The 20306-nt window shown below is 44.9% G+C and overlaps 1 protein-coding gene across 1 annotated transcript in view; it reads right to left on the bottom strand.

Annotated features, from left to right (window-relative positions):
- Positions 1-220: 220 nt before the first annotated feature.
- LOC125638718 (cytosolic phospholipase A2 epsilon-like) overlaps positions 221-20306 on the bottom strand; it is a 38078-nt gene continuing 17992 nt past the window's right edge. Inside the window, exons 13-21 of the mRNA XM_048854801.2 lie at positions 10397-10533; positions 9725-9947; positions 8807-8921; positions 8271-8408; positions 5258-5365; positions 4445-4636; positions 2850-3016; positions 2268-2454; positions 221-1339 (exon numbers count right to left, since the gene is read on the bottom strand). Coding sequence (XP_048710758.2) covers positions 1131-1339; positions 2268-2454; positions 2850-3016; positions 4445-4636; positions 5258-5365; positions 8271-8408; positions 8807-8921; positions 9725-9947; positions 10397-10533 — 1476 coding nt within the window. The 3' untranslated portion in view covers positions 221-1130. The remainder of the gene's footprint in view (positions 1340-2267; positions 2455-2849; positions 3017-4444; positions 4637-5257; positions 5366-8270; positions 8409-8806; positions 8922-9724; positions 9948-10396; positions 10534-20306) is intronic.

Below are 20306 nucleotides of genomic sequence, written 5' to 3'. Positions count from 1 at the left end.
TAAACATATTGATGCCAGATTGAACAGGCTATGCCAACTAGTATTCACATGGTTCTAATGCTCTGACTCCACACAGAAGAGTAGTGATAAAAAAGAATTGTCCGATCATGTGGTTATATATGACCACCTGCTAGGCTGCTTTACACAGGTATGGAGTGAAGAAGAAAAGGAAAGTGCACTCTAGGTCAGTTTGCCTTTAAAATCACCCTTAAATACCATCAAGTCCCAGATAATGGTCAAGTCAGGATATATGTTTATTTTAAATTAGAACTGTTGATTAAAAACAGATAATAATGACAAGGGCACCTATGTTACTTTAAAGTCTAGAAGTTTCAGTTTATATGTTGAAAAACCAATGTGAAGTGGCAGTTCAAGATAAACTTAAGCAGTGTGTGTTACAAGAACTAGGGACCAGATCCAAAAGGTACTTAGGAACTTAAACCTCAGACAAACCTAAATCCCAGTTTTAGGCTCCACTGCAATCCACTTGGCTGCTGCCTAACCCTGTAGGCACCGAAGGGGAGGTCTGCAGCAATCTCGGAACAAAAACAAGACTATACCTTAAAGACCACCTGTAAGTATCTAAGAGAGAGCAGTCCTTGTGTTCCCCCTCAGCAAAGGGGTGGTAGCTGTCCTTGAGCCTTGAATGGGTTGACTGGCAAGATTCCTAGTCCTCTTCCCTACAGTGCACCTTCGCGCAACAAGTCACATTCTGGCACATGGACAATAGTTCACAGAACAGCCACTAAAACAAGGCAGAACTAGTATTATTTAAAGATTAATTGAATCCAGTGTGTACACTGTAGTTTGGACTTATATATTTTTAAACTCACTCTCTTGGCATTTAGACCATGCCACCACCACAGCAGCTCTTTGTGTATGGCTACCCATGTACTGTATTTCCAACATGCTGCAAATTGCACTTTATTTTCCTAAATTAATTTTGTAGCAATGAAATTCTTTGGGGAATAAGGAAGGTCTCTCCTTATTTGGTGACCTTTGCTCATCAGGGACAGCCAGTTAATAGGGTCAAACTGGAATCCATTGAAATCTTCAGAAAAGCTGTGGTTATCCATATGCCAGAGGATACATAAACATCCTCCCAGGGATAAAGGCACCTGGCATGGTGACTATTTTTTATGTTGCCTTTTCCGTTCCACTGCTTTACGCAAGGCTTGAAGCATCAGGTGTTTGTTATTCAGGATGTTGTACTCAGTCAGTTTAATCAGCTGATCATAATCTTGTTCCTTGTATGTGACTGAATATGTAGAATAGGGGGAAAAGCAACTGGTGAGATCAACTTTGCCCTCCTCCATCTCTGAGCTGGAGCGCTTCACACCTAGGGAAAAATTCAACAGGAAATTGCTGTAGTATTGGGTTTATCTCTGTCATGTACCACCAGTAACAGCCCAGAGAGGGAGATTTCTCTGCACTAAGAGCGCTCACCCATTTAAATGCTTTGGGCATGTTTTACAAGTGTTTCTGTTGCAATCCAGTAATTTGATCCCTGGATCAGGGGAATGTCAGTTGCCTGATGTGCTGAAGGGAGGGGTATAGGTGACTATCCCTATGAGTGTCTCCTGTTGTCTGCTCATAACAGTCTTAGAGATGTCTTCACATCTGTGACTCAAGCAGGAAAGGGAAATACTGACATGGCAAATGGCAGGATTTGGGGAAGGGGAATGGAACCGAAAGAAGAGTAGAAGCCTCAAAAGGTATTTAAGGGGAAACAGTGTCCCGTTCAATGGAAAGGCTATTCCTACTGAAAAGAGGAATAGCGATTCAGTCAGTGAACAGGTTATTTACAAGGAAAGCAAAGCTCTCATACCCATCAAGGCTCAGAGTTGTGACACAGGCCTTTTAGTACTTGGGACAGAGACCCAATATTAGAGACACCAAAAGAAGGAAAGAAAAGTCTGCTTAAAGAGAAGAAAGCTTGTAATTATTTTGGGTTTTCTCCTTAAATGTACATTTCCTTTGACCTTAAAGATTTTGCATTTTTATTACAACAATTTACACTAATATACAGCAAGATAACTAGGGGTGTATAACAGATGAAAGTGAATACGGAAATAAAACAGGGTCCTATTCTTCTTAATAAGAAATATGTAGTAGATCTAAGTAAAAATGGTAAGTTAGGCAATGGAGAGGTTTGTTGTAGGGAAATGAACAAGTGGAGAGGAATGAATTAAAGAGTGAAATTCAATCAGTTGATAAGCTAGCCAGGATGGCCTTCGTTGAATGCTTGGCTACTGTTGATAACTTACCAGGTGCTTTGTAACTTTGGTAGGTGTCATTCACTAATGGGAAAAATAGCAATATGGGAGCTCCTGGAGTCTCGGCATCATCAAAGAGGTAGCACTCCTTTAGCTTTTTCCTCTCTTCTTCGCTCAGCACAACTTTGGGGAATGGAATTCCTTGTTCTGAGTAGTACTTACAGGACTGATCCAGAGGCTGGATCAAGGAAGAGAACAATATGAGAACCAGAGACTAGGCTGAGATCAGGATTTCTTAAAAGCACAGCAACTAAGACTAAATTGTACTAGGCTACCTCTGGGATAGCACTGGCTTTCCTGTTGGAAAGAATGTGGTTTGAGAAACATGCATTATATGAAAACACATGGACAGGTTTTTAAATTTTTCCTGGAGTACTCAACAAAAAACACTCAGTACCACAAAAGAAAATGGTTAGGTTACAGGGTGTGAATACAACTTTAAGCTACAGCATTAAGCTAAAATACTGTGGTTCAGAATACTTAACACAGGGCTTTTAATGGGAACAATATCGCTAAAAACTTACAGACAAATGACTATCAATGGAGAAAACAGAATACACTGATTTCTCTCACCAGTATCTGTGATCCTGCACTATAATTTAAATGCAGAATGACGTCCACTTTCCTCTCTGGCCTCAGAAGTGGAGGGCAGCTGGTATTGATGAAGAATCCAGTATCTACCAGGGACAAGTACTCTGCTGTTTCAGTCAGCTGGTTGGGTGATGTGTCCAGCACAGTATCTAAAAGGAATATATTTCTTGCCGTAAGGGAAATCACAGAAGAGCGGTTTGCTGATGCTCTGATGAACACAGTGTTCAAGAAAAAAGGGTCTGCAGCCCCATTCCACATCTCTAATTTCATTAGACATTTGACAAACTATTTACATCACTGTTGCTCAGCCTTAAATTAGAACAACTAGTTTTTCTGAAGTCAGACTCTCCATGTTCATTCTATACCTGGCTCATTCAAACTGTGCTAGCCCACCCATCCTCCCTCCCACTTGTTTTTCTTTTGGATGCATTTATTTGATTTTTTTTTATTAAGGCAAAGTTACAAGAAAACATTAACACACTACATTGCACATTACATGTTCAGGATCAGATTAATATTCAAAGAACTTGGCTAAAGATTCTGGCTTGCTGGCTTGGGAGCCCTTCTCCTATGAGTACACTCGAAAGGGTGACCAAATTCCTAAATACCTTTTCGTATTTCTCTCATGGACGTATTGGCTTTGAAAGCTTTTCCATTACAAGATCAGTCTATATTTTACTTTACCACAGTGCCATAGGACGGGTCACATTTTTCCAATAATGTGCAATACAGTGTATGTTTACACTGCAATTAAAAACCTGCAGCTAGCCTGTGCCAGCTGGCAGGCTCACAGGGCTCAAACTGTGGGTCTGTTTAATTGCAGTGAAGACTACTGGGCTTGGGTTGGAGGCCAGGCTCTGGTACCCTGTGAGAGTCCCAGAGCCTGGAAGTCTTCACTGCAATTAAACAGCCCTGCAGCGCGAGCCCCATGAGCCAGCCACGGGTGTCTAATTGCAGAGTAGACATACCCACAGAATTTAGCTGCTAACAGTAAAAAATAAATTAATTTGTCGTTCTGTTTAAAATGCAGATCCTTTACTGGAGCATTAAATAAGCAGATCGGGGTCTCTAGGAAGCCGGCATTTGGTCCTTTTGACCTGCAGGGGCACCCTCTTCTAGTGATCAAGGATTTCTTCTGTCTACCCATTAAGGCACAGACGCTCAAACTCCCATTGGAGTTAGGTGCCTAAATACCTTTGAGACTCTGGGCCTTAATGTCTCCTCTCTGTTCATAAAGACTATGAATGCTGCCAACACACTGAGCCAAACTATGGAGATTTAATCAACCGGCTACAGCCCAAAGAGAAATGAGCTTGAACCCCATCAAATCCATGTCACTAAAGATTTTCAGCCCTGTATAGTTCAATTGATTGATCAAACAATTCTGTTTAAAAGTAGATTCAAACTTTGATATGAAGGGAAGCAGGGGGGTTTTCGAGGGGGAAGTGGGCATTGTCTGTTTTGTTTTGTTGTTAAATAAAATCCGTTCATTCTCTCCCAAGTCTTGCAGATCTCCTCACTATATTGCAGACCCCAAATTCCTTCAAAGGATGCTGCTGAAAGGTAAGTGCTATTACCTTTCCATCTACAAAACTTGTCATTCTCTAGGTAGTCATTATGCAGCTGGAGGCCTTTCAGGAAACTGTGGTACTGGGCAACTGATGTGCGCTCTGTAATGGCACTACGAAGAGCACGGGAAAGGGGGCTTGCCGTGGTGAATACTTGAGTCTTCTGTTCATGTGGCCTCATAGATAGGACGGACTCTTCCTCTGCAAAAGAAGTAATTAAAGGGTTTGTTTGCTTAAATAAATGTTTCTCAGGAGCCCCCAAAATAGCAATAACAATCTCTACACTATTAGTCTATGGTGTCCATGATGAAAGGTCTCACGAGCACCTTAACAAAAGGTAGATAAACATTTTTTTGCTCTATTAAGACAAAATTTCTTAAGATACCCCAGGGCTGGATTAAAAACAAAGCCCCAGCATTCAATAAGCCATTCAATGCCACACCACCTACAAATCATAATCCTGAAAAATAAGCCAAGTTGAACTGTATTTGTCAAATTAAAAATTCAGCAAATATTCATGTGGTGTTTTTTGTGTCACTAATTATCTGCAAACCAGGATTATTATTCCTGAATATATTTACTCTCTTACATATTCAGTGATTATTGCTCATGATCAAAGGGCAGTCTATGGGTTATTCAGAAATGATCCCATGATGGTAGTCAATATTACTCTCTTGAAACTGGTTCCTTCCAGGCAAGATATGATGCATCTGCAGATTTTTAAAAATAAAACTCCAAAAAGCAAGTGCATGGTTTACACAACAGATGGTTGTGAAGCATAATGATAAATAAATGATAAGGCAATGGTATAAAGTAACCTACCAATATCATTTACTCTGTCTCGGGTCCACCTGTGCCAAAAGTCCTCTGAAGTGTGTGACAAATTCCAGATATATAACAGATTCAGGGAAAATAAACTACTCCACATGCCTGTGAAAGGAGAGCGATATCAGTATTGCCAACCCTAAACATTAAAAAATCCTAAGTCAGGCCCTCCAAAATCATAAAAGATTGGATTAAAAATCATGAGATTTGTTTTTAAATAATAAATGTTGAGTTCTTTATATTTGTTTTCTGCTTTTTAAAATCTTTAGGGCACTCTTTGTGAACATTTTCAAGGTTTGCTCTAAAGCCATGAGGGCTAAGAAATATTTTTTTTAAATGAAAGTTGCAATTCTCATGTACTCCCATGATTGTAGACTTCAAGAAAAAAAAAACACCAAATAACTCAAGATTTGTGATAAAATTATGAGAGTGGGCCATGCTAGAGATTTTATGGAGACCTTTATGCTCTAGTCTTGGGAGCATTTAATTGAAAATTGCCTTTTTATCCTTCCATCTGAAGTTGTTCCATTACCTTCTATTTTTTGCAGGCATCTGTCTGCACAGTTCCAAACTTCTGCTTTTAATATCTGACTTGGGGGTCTTTAGATTCTAAGGACCAGATTGTGTCTGGCTTTGTGCGGGTGTGCAGGCAGGATGCAAGGACTTTTCCTCTCTTGCCTATGCCTTGAAAGGGGCCATGACAGTGCCTGTGCTCTGGGAAATGAAGGGATGCTCTCTTTTCATGTATGCTGCTCTCTCTGTAAACCAGGCCTGGTGCACCAAGGGAACAATTTTAACCACTTCAAAGCATGGTGCAGCTTGCATAATCATGCACAGCTGAGAGCTCGAAAAGGAATTTATGACTCCTGGGGCACAATGCCGCACCTCCACCCCCACCCCGCCAGCCCGCACAAGTAATTTCTCAGGCAGTGCAGTTCTTTACAGGTCTCTGCCTGAATAGTACAATTTTGCCTAGCTCTAATTCATATCATCTGTCACAGTGAAGGTTACAGGTCAAATCCCGCATAAGATGGAAGCCTTCTTGTATCTCTCCAGATCACCCATTCTTGTCCTTCCCACAGCATCTTTCTTTTCTCTGTTGCTTACAGCTCTTAATTTCTCTCCCCCCGTCAAGGAGTGTATTAACGCTGCAGAATTTTGAAATACGGGCAGCACTGGTATGTCAGATTCTCAGAAGGGTCAAGTTTTATTATATTATTTTCTAAATGTCACTGGTGTGTTTGTGTTGCAGAGCATTCCTGTTTCACTGAACTTGTGAGATTTAGTCACCTTTTGTTACACTGTTACAGAGATGGAGATCTCACTGGCTCCTTTCCCATTTCAAATGGACTCAGACCAGGATGTTTCCTTGCCCCCTGCACTGTTCAGCCTCTTCTTCACCCAAGTTCTCAACCATGCTACAGATGGGCTCAACCGAGGCATATACATCAGATACAGACACAACGGCTCAGTCTTCAATCTTATGAGGCTTAAAGCAAAAAGGAAAGCAACAGAACTACTACTAAGAGAGGCACTCTTTGCAGATGCTAATGTCCTCCTACCACACCCAGAGGGAGATCTGCAGTTCATTGTAGATCGCTTCACTGAAGCATCAAAATTGTTTGGCCTCACAATCAGCCTTGAGAAAACTGTGGTGTTGCATCAATTATCTTCACTGCTCTCTGCCATATCCCCCAGCACCTCCAGTAATGGAATCCAACTAAAGCAAGTTGACAATTTTACCCATCACGGCAGCAATATCTCCAATGAAGGGTCTCTCGGTAAACAGATCACGAACAGGATACAGAAAGCTTCTCAGTCATTAGGAAAGCTACGTAACAAAGTCCTGAAATCCCACAACATAACCCTCTCAACAAAAATAAAACTTTATAATGCTTTTGTGCTCACTTCTCTCCTCTACAGCTGTGAGAGCTGGACACCATACATATGGCATATCCAACAACTAGAGGCTTTCCATATGCGGTCTCTGCATGCCATTATGGGGATCCGCTGGCAAGACAAAATAACCAAGCTGGAGATTCTCCAAAAGCCAAATGCCACAAGTATTGAGGCCATGCGGATAAAAGTCCAACTACACTGGGTTGGACACATCATTAGGATGTCTGAATATTGACTCCCTAGAAAAATTTTCTATGGAGAATTGGCACAAGGACACCGGAATCAAGGCCGCCCCAGAAAGCACTACAAGGACAGCATCAAGAACAGCATACACTTTGGTGCAATAAAACCGAAAGATCTTGAGAAGGCTGAGTTAAATAGATCAGCAGGGCAGCACACAACACTCAGAGCTTTCCAAGCCTTTGAAGAGGACAGAAATAATCAATTGTTAGCTGCCAGGGAAAAGCGTCATACTACCGCTATAGCTACCAAGATGCTGCCCAATGACTGTCTGCCCTATATGGTCACGAGCATGCACGTCACATTTGGGACTTCAGAGTCACTGCAGAATCCACAAAAAGAGATAGAATGAAAACATCATTGTCGAACCGACGAACTACACACACACACAGGTACATATTCAGGGTGGCTAATCCATGGCTAATCCCGTGGCACCATGGCTACACTATTTTTAGCACGCTAACTCAGATAAGAGCTAGCATATGTGTGTGCGAGCTGAGAATCACACCCCTAGTGTACAGTGTAGATACGGCCTCTGGATGAAATCCTGGTCCAGTTGAAATAAATGGAAAATTCCTATTGACTTCCCAGGGGGCCAGGATTTCACTCTTGGACTGGTGGTAAACTGTATTGTTATGCAAAATCAATTAGAAAATTTCAGATAGAAAATGTTTAAAGTCTAGTGGTTGCCATTCACCTGTTATTTTAAGTTTCCTGCTTTAACAATGCAAAGGAAACCACTTTATTAAATGTTAATTCATATAAGGTACTGGCACATATTCTGGCAGGTGATACTGTACCATTGCTGCCAATCACATACCAGTGATTCACCAGTGCCCGGTTTGTATAATTTTCCAAGACAATAAATCACCTTCCAAGTAGGAGATCCGGGATTCTGGGAGCCTCTTCATCAGCCGACCCATGAAAAACTCGCTTCCAAAGTCCTCAGAGCGAATGAAGGCTCCATATTTCATGAATCCAACTTCATATGGGGTGAATTCCAGCCATTCTGCAAACAGAGCCACAAACAAAAAGACAAAAACAAAACCCCAACAAATCTTTTAGAGCAGACACCAGGCTGAGGATAAAGAGTTATGCTGTTATCAAATGGATACAAGGCGTTAAAAAAAGGTTGAACCACTGAAAGTTTATTCCAAACATTTCTGATCCGGCACAAACACCAGAAATATAGAAACATCACAAAAATTAAAACTAGTGATTACAAAATGCCAGCTGGTGTAAGCTGATGTAGCTCCATTGACTTCAGTGGAACTATGCCAATTTTTACTAGGCCATGATCTGGTCTTTAATTTAGAGGGGGTTTTATGTAATCTATATGAGGTCTTACACACAAAACTGAGCCGCCTCCTAGACTTAAGATCAAGTACAGCTCTGGAATATCTTTACCTTTGAAATCCAAAGTGCTATAGTTGTCCTTGACATTGATTGCCACGTAGATGGGCAGTGGGTTCTGACCCTGATGCACTGCCTGTCGCTGATCCGAGAGTTTATGGTTGTCTTTCTGTTTTTACAAGAAAAGTATCTAAATTGAGGGCGGGTGGGGAGAAGGAACTGACACAGGAATCTACTCACTATGTCTGTACTTAGAATATAGTAAAATGCCTGCATTTCAGCCACGTTCTCCATTGTATGACTGCATTGTATGCAGGGGTTAATATGTCTGGGATCTTCCATACTCTCCAAAATTCTCATGAACAGCTGACAAGCATGGTGGCTGCAAGTTCTTGATAATTACATGGTACATGATTTGATGGCACTTTCAGACAACATGATAGGGAATGTCTAAAAAGGAGAAAGAGATGCTTACAGCGTAGAGACTCTTGAGTGGTCTCAGTTAAAAATGAGTCTCCTAACCAGCTGACAGCCTAGTTTAATGTACAATACTGCAGCTGTACACAGGACTGGGCATGCTTGTATCAGGAGCACTGCAATTGCATGTGCTGTGAAAAATGAGTGGATAATAGCCTACTGTTTGCTGTTCTAAAACACTTATAATTTAATTATTTCTAAAGAAATCATCTTCAAAATATGCCTACAGCACTTAACTATTACGTTTTCAAAATGTGATTTTTCCAACAAAAAGCATCCAAAAACCTACTAGTGAAAATGGTCCCTCCCCCCACCCTGCATTCAGAACAAGCATGAAAAAATATTGTCCCAAATGGGTCAGTTTCAGAAAGTTATAAGCCTCTGAAAACTGAGTGGCTTTTAAGGGAAGTGTTTCCTCAGCCATAAGGATAAGATTATTAGTGCAATATTAATCACCATAATGATTTAATAAAACCATGCTTTGATATACTGTACCCCATCATGTAACAAATATTCAACAATGAGCCCCCACAGATCTATAGAAGATGTCCTGTGTCCTTCTTGTTTCCGCTGACACAGCTGCTTGTTATAATACTTGATACGCTCCATGGAAAAAGAACCCATCTTGCATTTGGTCACATGTTTTCGAGCTTCATGGATTTTCCCAGACAGATCCTTCTGTGACCAATCAGCATCTCTGTACAAATTTGCCATAGTCCTGGGAAATATATTGAAGGGGAAAAAACAAAAACAAACTGAGGCGTTTATTAGAGAAGGTGCTAAACTTAACGTTTTCAGTTTGAAGGGTTAATGTAAACTTCACCAAAGGTTTAATGTCCTAAATCTATGCTGCCTTTGAGTTCTAGGTTCCCCAAAAAACATTACATTTTTTTAAAATCACAAACATTACATTTCCCCTGCCTGGTAAATTTAAAATGACCGGCCAATTTCCCTAAAATATTTTTTTAAACATATACTTCTGTGCTGACACTAACTATAAAAATTCCCCACTCCAGAAAAGAGATTTTTCTGGCAAAATGGATCAAAAATAGGGCTTGGGTCACAACGCTGGCTATGGGGGAGCTGCTACTGGCAGCTCCATAATATTTCTTTAGCATAGATCTTTGTATCAGGAGCATAGAGAAATTCTGCTCATGTCTTCCTTACCATGTCGTGCCAGACAAACCAGTTAGGTACATAGCACAGTCTATGACATTTAACTTCTGGAGACCCAATAGACTGCCATATGACGTTGTCAGTGATCTCATTCCACCACCTGTTGTCATGATGGCCACCACAGGAATCTGTTCAATACAAAGAGAGCAAGTTACTGCAAAGCAAATGACATATGAACATTTAGATGAACCTGAAATGGAACACTAGACCCAATCCAGTTCCAAATCACAACTATAGTCTTTCTTCTGACAAGGTCAAAATTGAAATACATACACAGACTCCTGGACACTGGAGAAGTTTAGAATCTGATTTGGACCCAACCTCTGTAGCTCAGGCTTTCTCTATTTGGAATAGATTTGGAATAGAGAAGGGAAGGACTTATTATAAGTTCAGTTGCTTTTGTTCCTCCTAAAGAGTTTTTGAAGCCGAGATGGGTTGAAGGATGGGCTCCCCCTAGAACAGTGGTGGGCAACCTGCAGCCCATGGGCCGCACGCGGCCCGTCAGGGTAATCCACTGGCGGGCCGCAAGACAGTTTGTTTACATTGACCACCTGCTGGCACGGCCACCGACAGTTCCCAGTGTCTGCAGGTCGCCATTCCTGGCCACAGGGAGCTGCGGGAAGCGATGCGGGCTGCAAGGATGTGCTGGCCACTGTTTCCTGCAGCTCCCGTTGGCTGGGAATGGTGAACCGCAGTCACTGGGAGCTGCGGGCGGCCGTGCCTGCGGATGGTCAGTGTAAACAAACTGTCTCACAGCCTGCCACTGGATTACCCTGACGGGCCGTGCGTGGCCCGTGGGCCACAGGTTGCCCACCACTGCCCTAGAAAATGCCTCATATGGCTGGCTCAATACATAGCTTCTAACAGCCAAACTCCTACCACTTGCCTTCTCATGGCAGAGGTGTTTTTAACTGGAAGTGTGGGGGGGGGGGGAAGGATGGGGGTCTGGCGCATTATAAGCAGCTTGCCCCAGGCAGATGGGGGCTCTCTAACCATGCAGGCAGTCCACCTAGGAGAAGGAAAAACTCCAATTTCAAACCAAGAATGTCAAGCGTGGCTAACCAGTTTGTAAAAGTTGTGTCATTCACACATGTTCCACAGGTCTTCATCTTCAATAAGTATATCAATACAAAGGGTAAGGTGTCCCCCAGAAGTAGGGTGACCAGATGTCCCATTTTTAAAGGGACAGTCCCATATTTAAGCCCTCCTGCAGGTGTCCCAACTTTTTCTTAAAAATGGGCAAATTGTCCCATATTTTCTGTCTCCCCCACATCAGTACTGGTGGGTCCTGCTGCTGGCTGGATTCCTGCTAGCCAACCACCTGCCCACCAGCAGTGAGTGGGTGGGGGCCCAGTGGCCGATGATGGCAGTAGGTGTGCAAGGCTGGTGACGAGGCAAAGATGCAGCACGTGGGGCCAGCCGCTCCCCCTGCTAGTCTGTCAGCGCAGCCCCCCCTGCGTGCTGGCTCTTGGTCACCAGGGCTCCGCCCCCCCCCCCATTTCCGGCAGGTGCTGGCTGTGCTCTGCGGTGGCTGGTGAGTGCGGCAGGCACCAGGCGGCAGCCAGTTACGTGTTGCCTCTGCTGCCCACCCATTTGCCCTTTACACGCTCCCCCTCTTGCTGTCCTCTCCCTGCTTTGTCCCTTGCCCCCCTCCCAGCCCCGCTGCTCCTCCATATCTCACCTGCAGGGTGCATCCCGCTCCCAGCGCTGTGAGGAGAACCAGCCCCTGGTCAGAGTGCTCAGCTCATCAATAGCCTGGCCAGCAGGCTCCTTCCTTCCCCCACTGCCTCTGGCTGGGCTGGTGCCCCGGGAAAGCCCAAGACCCTCCGGCCCAGGGCACTGGTCAGGAGGAGCCAAGCCCTGTATGTGCCAATGCCCCGCACAGCGCTGCTATGGGGAAGCCTATCCGCCCTTCAGCTAAGCTCTGGAGTGGGGGCAGGGAGTGATTTCCAGCCTGTTCCCGCCCCAGAGCAGGAGCTTAGCGCCCTCTTCTCCTAACCCCCCTCGCCCGGGGTCCTGCCCCCAGAGAGCTTGGGGCTGCTCCGCCCCCTAGACACCCTCCTCTGCTGAGCAACTTCCCTGGCTAGGTTCCATGAAGCCCCTGCAGTCAGGTTCCCTGGGCCCTGGTGCACAATGCATCCTTAGGGCTTAACCCCTTTCAGCCCACGCTGTAGCCGGAGGCAGTTGGATTATGTTGGTGGCCAATAGCAGCCTGGAGGTGTTAGCTGTCTTTTGACACTGTGCGAGGAGGAAAGGACAAGGGGAGAGAAGAAATGAGCTCTGCAAAGACCTTTGTCAGGTCATTCCTTTCCCCCCCACTCCTCCCCTGTGGCTGGAAGCAGCTCCTGTCCCTTCCCTCCCGTACAGTGCGGAAAGGCTGCGGCTGGTCACATTCTGGTGTGAACCCTGGCACAAATCTGGGGCAGAGGGTATGTGATGCTGCGTTCCCATCCCTCCCATGCCAGAAGAGGCGGGTCCATCCCAGGGGCCCAGCCAGGCAGGGAGGGTGGGGTAGGTTGGTCACTCCCCCTGTGTGAGAGAGGTGTACAGAAGTGTGGATGGGGGGGGATGTCACCCCTCCCCATATGAACCCTAAAGCCTTAAAGATAAGAAGGTAAATAAAAAGAATCGAACTACTCAGTATTTCTTTTTAACAGGGGCTCAGTCAACTTGATGTTAATTTGAACGTTTGTACTGCATAGTTCCTATTGATTGCTATTGAACTCACTTGAATATGAGTAATTTTACCAGGTGTCCTGTATTCAGCATAGGGAAATATGGTCACCCTACCCAGAAGTGACACACAACCTCTTTGTCTGACGACTGTGGAAAATGGTCAAGTTACCACATTGTGGTACATATGGCTAAAAATAGCAAGCCTAAGAGTAATGTCTGGTTTCCCTGAATGCGGGAACAATGAAAAGGAAACAAAAAGTAGTAGCTGAGATGATGAAGGGAAGGAGAGTGCACATTGCCTGTATACGAGAGACAAAATGGAAGGGATTTAAATCCACGTACATCAAGGAGGCTACAAGATGATGCTCAGCAGCGAAGAGGAATAGCGTAGGAATAATAGTAGCAGAAATATTACAGGATATGATAGTGGACATCCAAAGAAAGAGTGACCAGCTGATGAAAGTTAGAATAGCACTGACAGAGACCAAAAATTGTATGTTATATGCTGATATGTGCCACAGGTTGGCTGTATGAGAGAGGAGAAGGTGGAGTTCCACATAGCATGGGCCAAGTGATAAGTGAAGTACCACACTCTGAGTACCTGATTATCATAGCAGATCTCAATAGATATGAGAGAACACAGTGAGAGCTAGAATGACTGCCAGAGGATGAAGCTTTGGTACCAGAAATGAAGCTGGTGAGGATATCTTAGAGTTAGCCAGAGCCCATGGCCTGATTGTTGCCAATATACATTTCACAAAGAGGGAGAAGCACTTAGTTATATACAGGAGCAGTGCCAACAGGTCCCAGACAGATTACTTCCTGACAAGGAGAAAAGATCTAAAAAAATGTGAGACTTTAAAGTGATCCCAGGAGAGCAGATTGCAGAGCAACATAGGTTGCATGTAACAGACTTCTAGGTGAAAAAGGCAATTGGGGTGGGGGAGGGGACACTAAAAGATGAGCTGTGGAACAAAGGATAAAGTGATGGAGGCCTGCAGATAGGGAAGTTAGTCTGAGATTTAAGGATGAGGTTCTATAGAGGTAAGACAATGACCAAACCAGCCATGATGATACCAATGAGGTTTGGAGAAAAATATCCACATGTAATACAGAAAGCTCACAAGCTGTGTGTGGACAAATGAAAGAAGATATGGTAGTGGTCTAATGATGTGCAGGAAACAGAAAATAAAAAAAGGAAGGAAGGTTTAAGTGATGGCAGAAAGTAAGAACAGTGGACAGTTATGAGGAATATAGGCTGGTAAAGAAAAAGGTGAAAATAATGGTTGCAGAAGCTAAGGGTCAGGCACTTAAAGCTTTATATGTAGGATTATCGAGGAAGGAAGGGCAAAATGGAATATAGAGGTTCGCGAGGATCAGACAAAGAAGCACTAGGGATTTGGGAATTGTGGAGTGTATCAAAAACAAAAATGGAAGAGTACTGGTGGAAGGTAGCAAAATCATGAGGAGACGTCAGTGGTTTTATGAGAAATTGCTCAATGGAGAGAATTTGAGGAAATCATTGAGCTAAGTATGTGCAAACAACCACCTCACAAGAGCTATCACTGTGTTTGTGAGTCAGACAGCACCAAAGATGACACATGGGAAGGTAGAGGGACCAGATGGTGTAGCAACTGAGGTATTTAAATCACTGGGCCATGAGGCAGTGGTGGTGGTGATGATCAACTTCTTTAAATTAATCCTCCAGAATGGAAAAAATACCCAGCTAATGGGGGAAGAGCATATGGTCTCTATCTTCAAGCATAAAGGGGATGTGGAAGAACGTAGTAATTACTAACTGTAATGGGGAAGGGCACTTGCTTCTTGCGCACGTCCTGCAGCTGCTGCTGCAGTACTGCAAGGTTTTTCCACTGCTATCACCTCCTGTAGCTTTGTTGACCTCACTTGGCAAGTCTTCCGTGGCTTGGCCCTCCGACCGAGTCACAAAGCCCAATTGAATCCCTTAGGGGTATTAAACTGTCTGATAAAGGAACAGTTTATTTGTGCTTAGAAGAATCTTCAGTCCTGGCTCTGGTCTCCTTTAAACGCAGCCCTTTGTTTGGGTTCCTAGCTCAGCCCTGGCCCTTTTGTGTGATTTACACTGCTTTGCTTTTAGCCGATAGGGGAACCCAGACCTGCTCACTACTCCAGTGGCAGGAGTAAGACCCTGCAGGTGACACTGCTCAGTACTCCTGACACCCTAATGAGCCAGCTAGGCTGCCTGATGGACTGCCATGCCTGATTGGCTGAGGAACCTCAGCATGAATAGCTTGCTGGCTGCTCAAAGCACGTGCCAACAGACCCTCTGCCTCCCTGTGCCCATCTCTTGCAAAGCCCTGCTCCTGCTCTGGTCTTCCACTGCTCCAGCCCAGATCCTGCCCTGTACCCAGCCTTGTTCCTATCCTGTCCCAGCCTGGCTCCTGGCTTCTCTGACTCCCGGTAATCCAGTTCCAACCCTCGGTTCTGATTCCCAACACCCACTTTGTCTTGACCCTGGGCTGTGGCATTCAGACTCTGACTCCAGTTCTGACCTTTAGCCCTGCTTCCTGGTTCTGGACCTGTCTCAACCGGTCCTGCCGTCAGACTCCAACCACTAGGCCTGACTGCCTTCAACCCGGTCTCCTGACACCCAGGTTCCAATCTAGGCACCCTAAAAACAGCAGCTATGCACTGCTCAATCTCAATTCATTGCTGATTCTTCCCTGGGCCTCTTCCTATCTAGCCCCTTTTTTCTTCACCCTTACTTCAGGGTTAAGGTTCTTGGGGCCTCTCTCTTCCTGCAAACCCAGCTAAGCAAAATGCAGCCAGAACAAACTGGCTATCCCTCAGGCTCCTGTGGCCAGAGAGGACCCTTCCTTGGCCCTCTGGTCCCAGCCAGGCACTAAGCTGCTAAGGCCCTGCAGCTCCTTTTATCTGAGCCTGCTGGGCTGTGATTGTCTGCTTCTATGAAGCCTCTTTAGGCGGGCCTGGAGGACCGACCTTTGCCACTGCTTTCCTGGGGCAAGGTGCAATAGGACCGTGCGGCCTCCAGCAGGGGGCCTGGTACACCCCATCACACTGACCCCTCAAGTTAATGAGTCATGTGATGAATGGCTGGAAAGAATTAGTGAGAAAAGACACTTCAAGCAACTGGAGCATCAATAAGTGACAACCAAGTCAAGTTTATGTCAGAAGGGTCAACGCTGGATGCAATGTTTGCAGCCCACACATTGCAGGAGAAGTAGAGGGAGAAATACAAGAAATTTCATTTAGTTTGTGGACTTAGAGAAGGCTTCTTACAGAGTTCACAGAGACCCGAGTGATATGGCGGTGTCTGCATTTGCACCATCTGCTGGAGACATACGTTCAGACTATTATGGACATTTGCAAGGGTAGCACAACAGCAGCAAGAAACAGTTGTGACGACAGTGAGCCATTCACTGTGAAGGTAGGTCTCCATCAAGGATCAGTCCTAAATCTATTTCTATTCCCGATTGTAATTGACTCCTTCACACAAGGGGCTTGGGGAGAGGCTGTATGGAGCATACTTTTCACCAATGCCATTATATTGTGCCATGAAGATAAATACAAACTGGAAAGAGATCTAGAAGAATGGAGGGCAGCAGTAGAAGAAAATAGTTTAACTAACAAAAGATGGAATCCATGTGATGCTTTATTAAGAGGGACAATGAGAAGCCAGTACAACTAGTTGGTATAGAGTTAAAGTGTGTGCAACAATTCAAATACCATCGTTCAGTGCTGAGCCATGATGGGAATGTTGATGCAGATGTTAGGAATCACGTGGAGAGTGCTTGGTGCAAGTGGAGGCAGTTGGCTTATTTTGCAGTAAGAGTATGCTAAGTAAACTAAAGTGCAAGGTGTATAAGACATGATTAGGTCTGTTGTGATGTATGGCTGGCCAATGAAGAATGCTGGCCAATAAAGAACATAAGAATATCCATACTAGGTCAGACCAATAGTCCATCTAGCCCAATATCCTGTCTTCTGATAGTGACAGGTGCCAGATGCTTCAGAGAGAATGAACACAACAGGGCTATTATCAAGTGATCCATCACCTGTCATCCAGTCCCAGCTTCCAGCAGTCAGAGTTTTAGGGACACCGAGAGCATTGGGTTGTGTCCCTGACTATCTTGGCTAATAGCTACTGATGGACCTATCCTGCATGAACGTATCTAATTCTTTTTTGGAACCCAGTTATACTTTTGACCTTCACACCATCCCCTGGCAACAAGTTCCACAGGTTGACTGTGTATTATATGCAGAAATACTTCCTTATGTTTATTTTAAACTTGCTGTCCATTAATTTCATTGGGAGACCCCTGCTTCTGTTGTTATGAGAAGGGGTAAATAACATTTCCCTATTCACTTTCTCCACATCATTCATGATTTTATAGACCTCTATCATAACTCCTATTAGTAAGGCTAAGATTTTGTCACAGATATTTTTAGTAAAAATCACGGACAGGTCACGGGCAATAAAGAAAAATTCACAGAAGCCCATGACCTGACTGTGACTTAAAAATATCCATGACAAAATGGGGAGCTGTGGAGTCCCCACACTGCCCACAGCGGCTGGGTAGCTGTGGGGGCCCTGGCTCAGAGCTCTGAGTCCCCCATCACCCACAGTTCAGAGCTGCGGGGTAGCCCCACCGCCCGTGGTCACTCGGAGCTCCAGGGAGCCCCTGCCACTCACACAGTGGCCGTGAGGTGCTCAGCTCAGAGCCCTCTTCTGCCCGTGGCAGCCAGGAGCTGTGGATTCCCACACCGCCCGCAGCTAGGGTTGCCCACTTTCTACTCACACAAAGCAGAACACCCTTGCCCCACCCCTGCCCCTCCCCTCCTCTGAGGCCCCGCTCATTCCCTGCCCCTTCTCCGAGGACCCACCCCCACTCACTCCATCCCCCTCCCTCTGTCACTTGCTCTTCCCACCCTCACTCACTCATTTTCACTGGGCTGGCTCAGGGGGCTGGGGTGTGGAAGGGGTGAGGGCTTTGGCTGGGGGTGCATGTTCTGGGGTGGGGCAAGAAATGAGGGGTTCAGAATGTGGGAGGGGGCTCCAGGCTGGGGCAGAGTGTTAGGGTGCAGGGAGGGGAGGGTGAGGGCTCTGATGTGGGGCAGAGGATGAGGGATTAGGGGTGTAGGAGGCTGGGACTGAGGGGTTTGGAGTATGGGAGGGGGCTCCAGGCTGAGGCAGGGAGTTGGGGTGTGGGAGGGGGGGTTAGGGCTCCGGCTGGTGGTGTGGGTTCTGATGTGGTGCCAGGGATGAGGGATTTGGGGTGCAGGAGAGGGCTCCAGACAGGGGCTGAGGGGTTTGGAGTGCAGGAGGGAGCTCTGGGCTGGGGCAGGGAGTTGGGGTGCAGAGGGTCTAAGGGCTCTGGCTGGGGGTGCAGACTCTGGGGTGGGGCTGGGACTGAGGGGTTTGGAGGGCATGGGGGGGATCAGGGATGGGGCAAGGGATTGGGCTATGGGGGAGGGGGAGGGCTCCAGCTGGGGATGACAGGTTTGGGGTGTAGGAGGGTGCTCTGGACTGGCGCAGGATCCCTTTTCAACCAGATATTCCGGTCGAAAACTGGACACCTGGACACCCTAGCCACAGCGGCTCACAGCTCCTGGGGCCCCCGCAGTACCCCACAGCTCCTGACCGCCAGAGATGGCAGGGAGACCCTGCAGCTCCCAGCCGCTGTGGGCTGAAGTCACGGATTCCGTGACTTCTGCGACCTCTATGACAAAATGATAGCCTTACCTATTAGTTGTCTCTTTTGTAAGATGAACAGTCCCCATCTTTTTAATCTCTCCTCATATGGAAGTTGTTCCATATTGTTGTTGCCCTTCTCCGGCAATTCTAATTATTTTATTTTTTCCAATTCTAACATATCTTTTCAAGATGGGGTGACCAGAAGTGTATGGAGTATTCAATGCTTGGGTGTACCATGGATTTATATAAAGGCATTATGATATTTTCTGACTCATTATCTATCCTTTTCCTAATGATTCCAAACATTCTGTTAGCTTTTTTGTCTGCTGCTGCATATTGAGTGGATGTTTTCAGAGAACTATCCACAATGACTCCAGGATCTTCCTTCAGTGGTAGTAGCTAATTTAGACCCCATCATTTTGTATGTATAGTTGGGATCATGTTTTCCAATGTGTATTATTTTGCATTTTTCAACATTCAATTTCATCTGCCATTGTGTTGCCCAGTCACCAAGTTTTGTGAGATCCCTTTGTAACTCTTCACAGTCTGCTGTGGACTTAACTATTTTGTATCATCTGCAAACATTGTCACCTCACTGTTTACCCATTTGCCAGATCACTCATGACTATGTTGAACAGCAATAGTCCCAGTACAAATCTTTGGGTGACCTTGCTATTTACCTCTCACCACTGTGAAAATTGACCATTTCGTTCCTATTTTTTGTTTCCTACCTCTTAACCAGTTACTGATCTATGAGAGGACCTTCCTTCTTATCCCAGGACTGCATAGTTTGCTTAAAAGCCTGTGTTGCCGGACCTTATCAAAGGCTTTCTGAAAGTCTTAGTATACTATATCCCCTGGCTCACCGTTCTCCACATGCTTGTTGATACGCTCAAAAAATTCTAATAGATTGGTGAGGCATGACTCCCCTTTACAAAAGCGTATTATGTTCATCTATATGGCTGATAATTCTCTTCTTCACAATAGTTTCAACCAATTTGCCTGGTACTGAAGTTAGGTTTACCAGACTGAGATTGCCTATGAAGACATTTAAAAAAAATCAGCATTACATTAGCTATCATCTCATCTCCTGGTACAGAGTCTGATTTAAGCGACAGCTTACATACCACAGTTAGTAGTTCTGTATTTTCATATTTGAGTTCCTTCAGAACTCTTGAGTGAAAACATCTGGTTTTGGTGACTTATTACTGTTTATCAATTTGTTCCAATACCTCCTCTATCAACACCTCAATTTTGGAGAGTTTCTCAGATTTGTCACCTAAAAAGGATGGCTTAGGTGTGGGAGCCACCCTCACATCCTCTGCAGTGAGGACTGATGCAAAAAATGTATTTAGCTTCTCCACAATGGCTTTGTCTTCCCTGAGTGCTTTTTAGTACTTTGATCATCAAGTGGTCCCACTGATTATTTGGCAGGCTTTCTGCTTCTGATGTCCTTAAAAAATGTTTGCAGTTAGTTTCTGTGTCTTTTGTTAGTTGCTCTTCAAATTCTTTTTTTGGCCTTCTAATTAT

This window comes from Caretta caretta, chromosome 6 (assembly GCF_965140235.1).
Source record: "Caretta caretta isolate rCarCar2 chromosome 6, rCarCar1.hap1, whole genome shotgun sequence".
NCBI lineage: Eukaryota > Metazoa > Chordata > Testudines > Cheloniidae > Caretta > Caretta caretta.
Note: the sequence above shows the minus strand (reverse complement) of the source record. Positions and strands in the feature narration are given on the sequence as shown.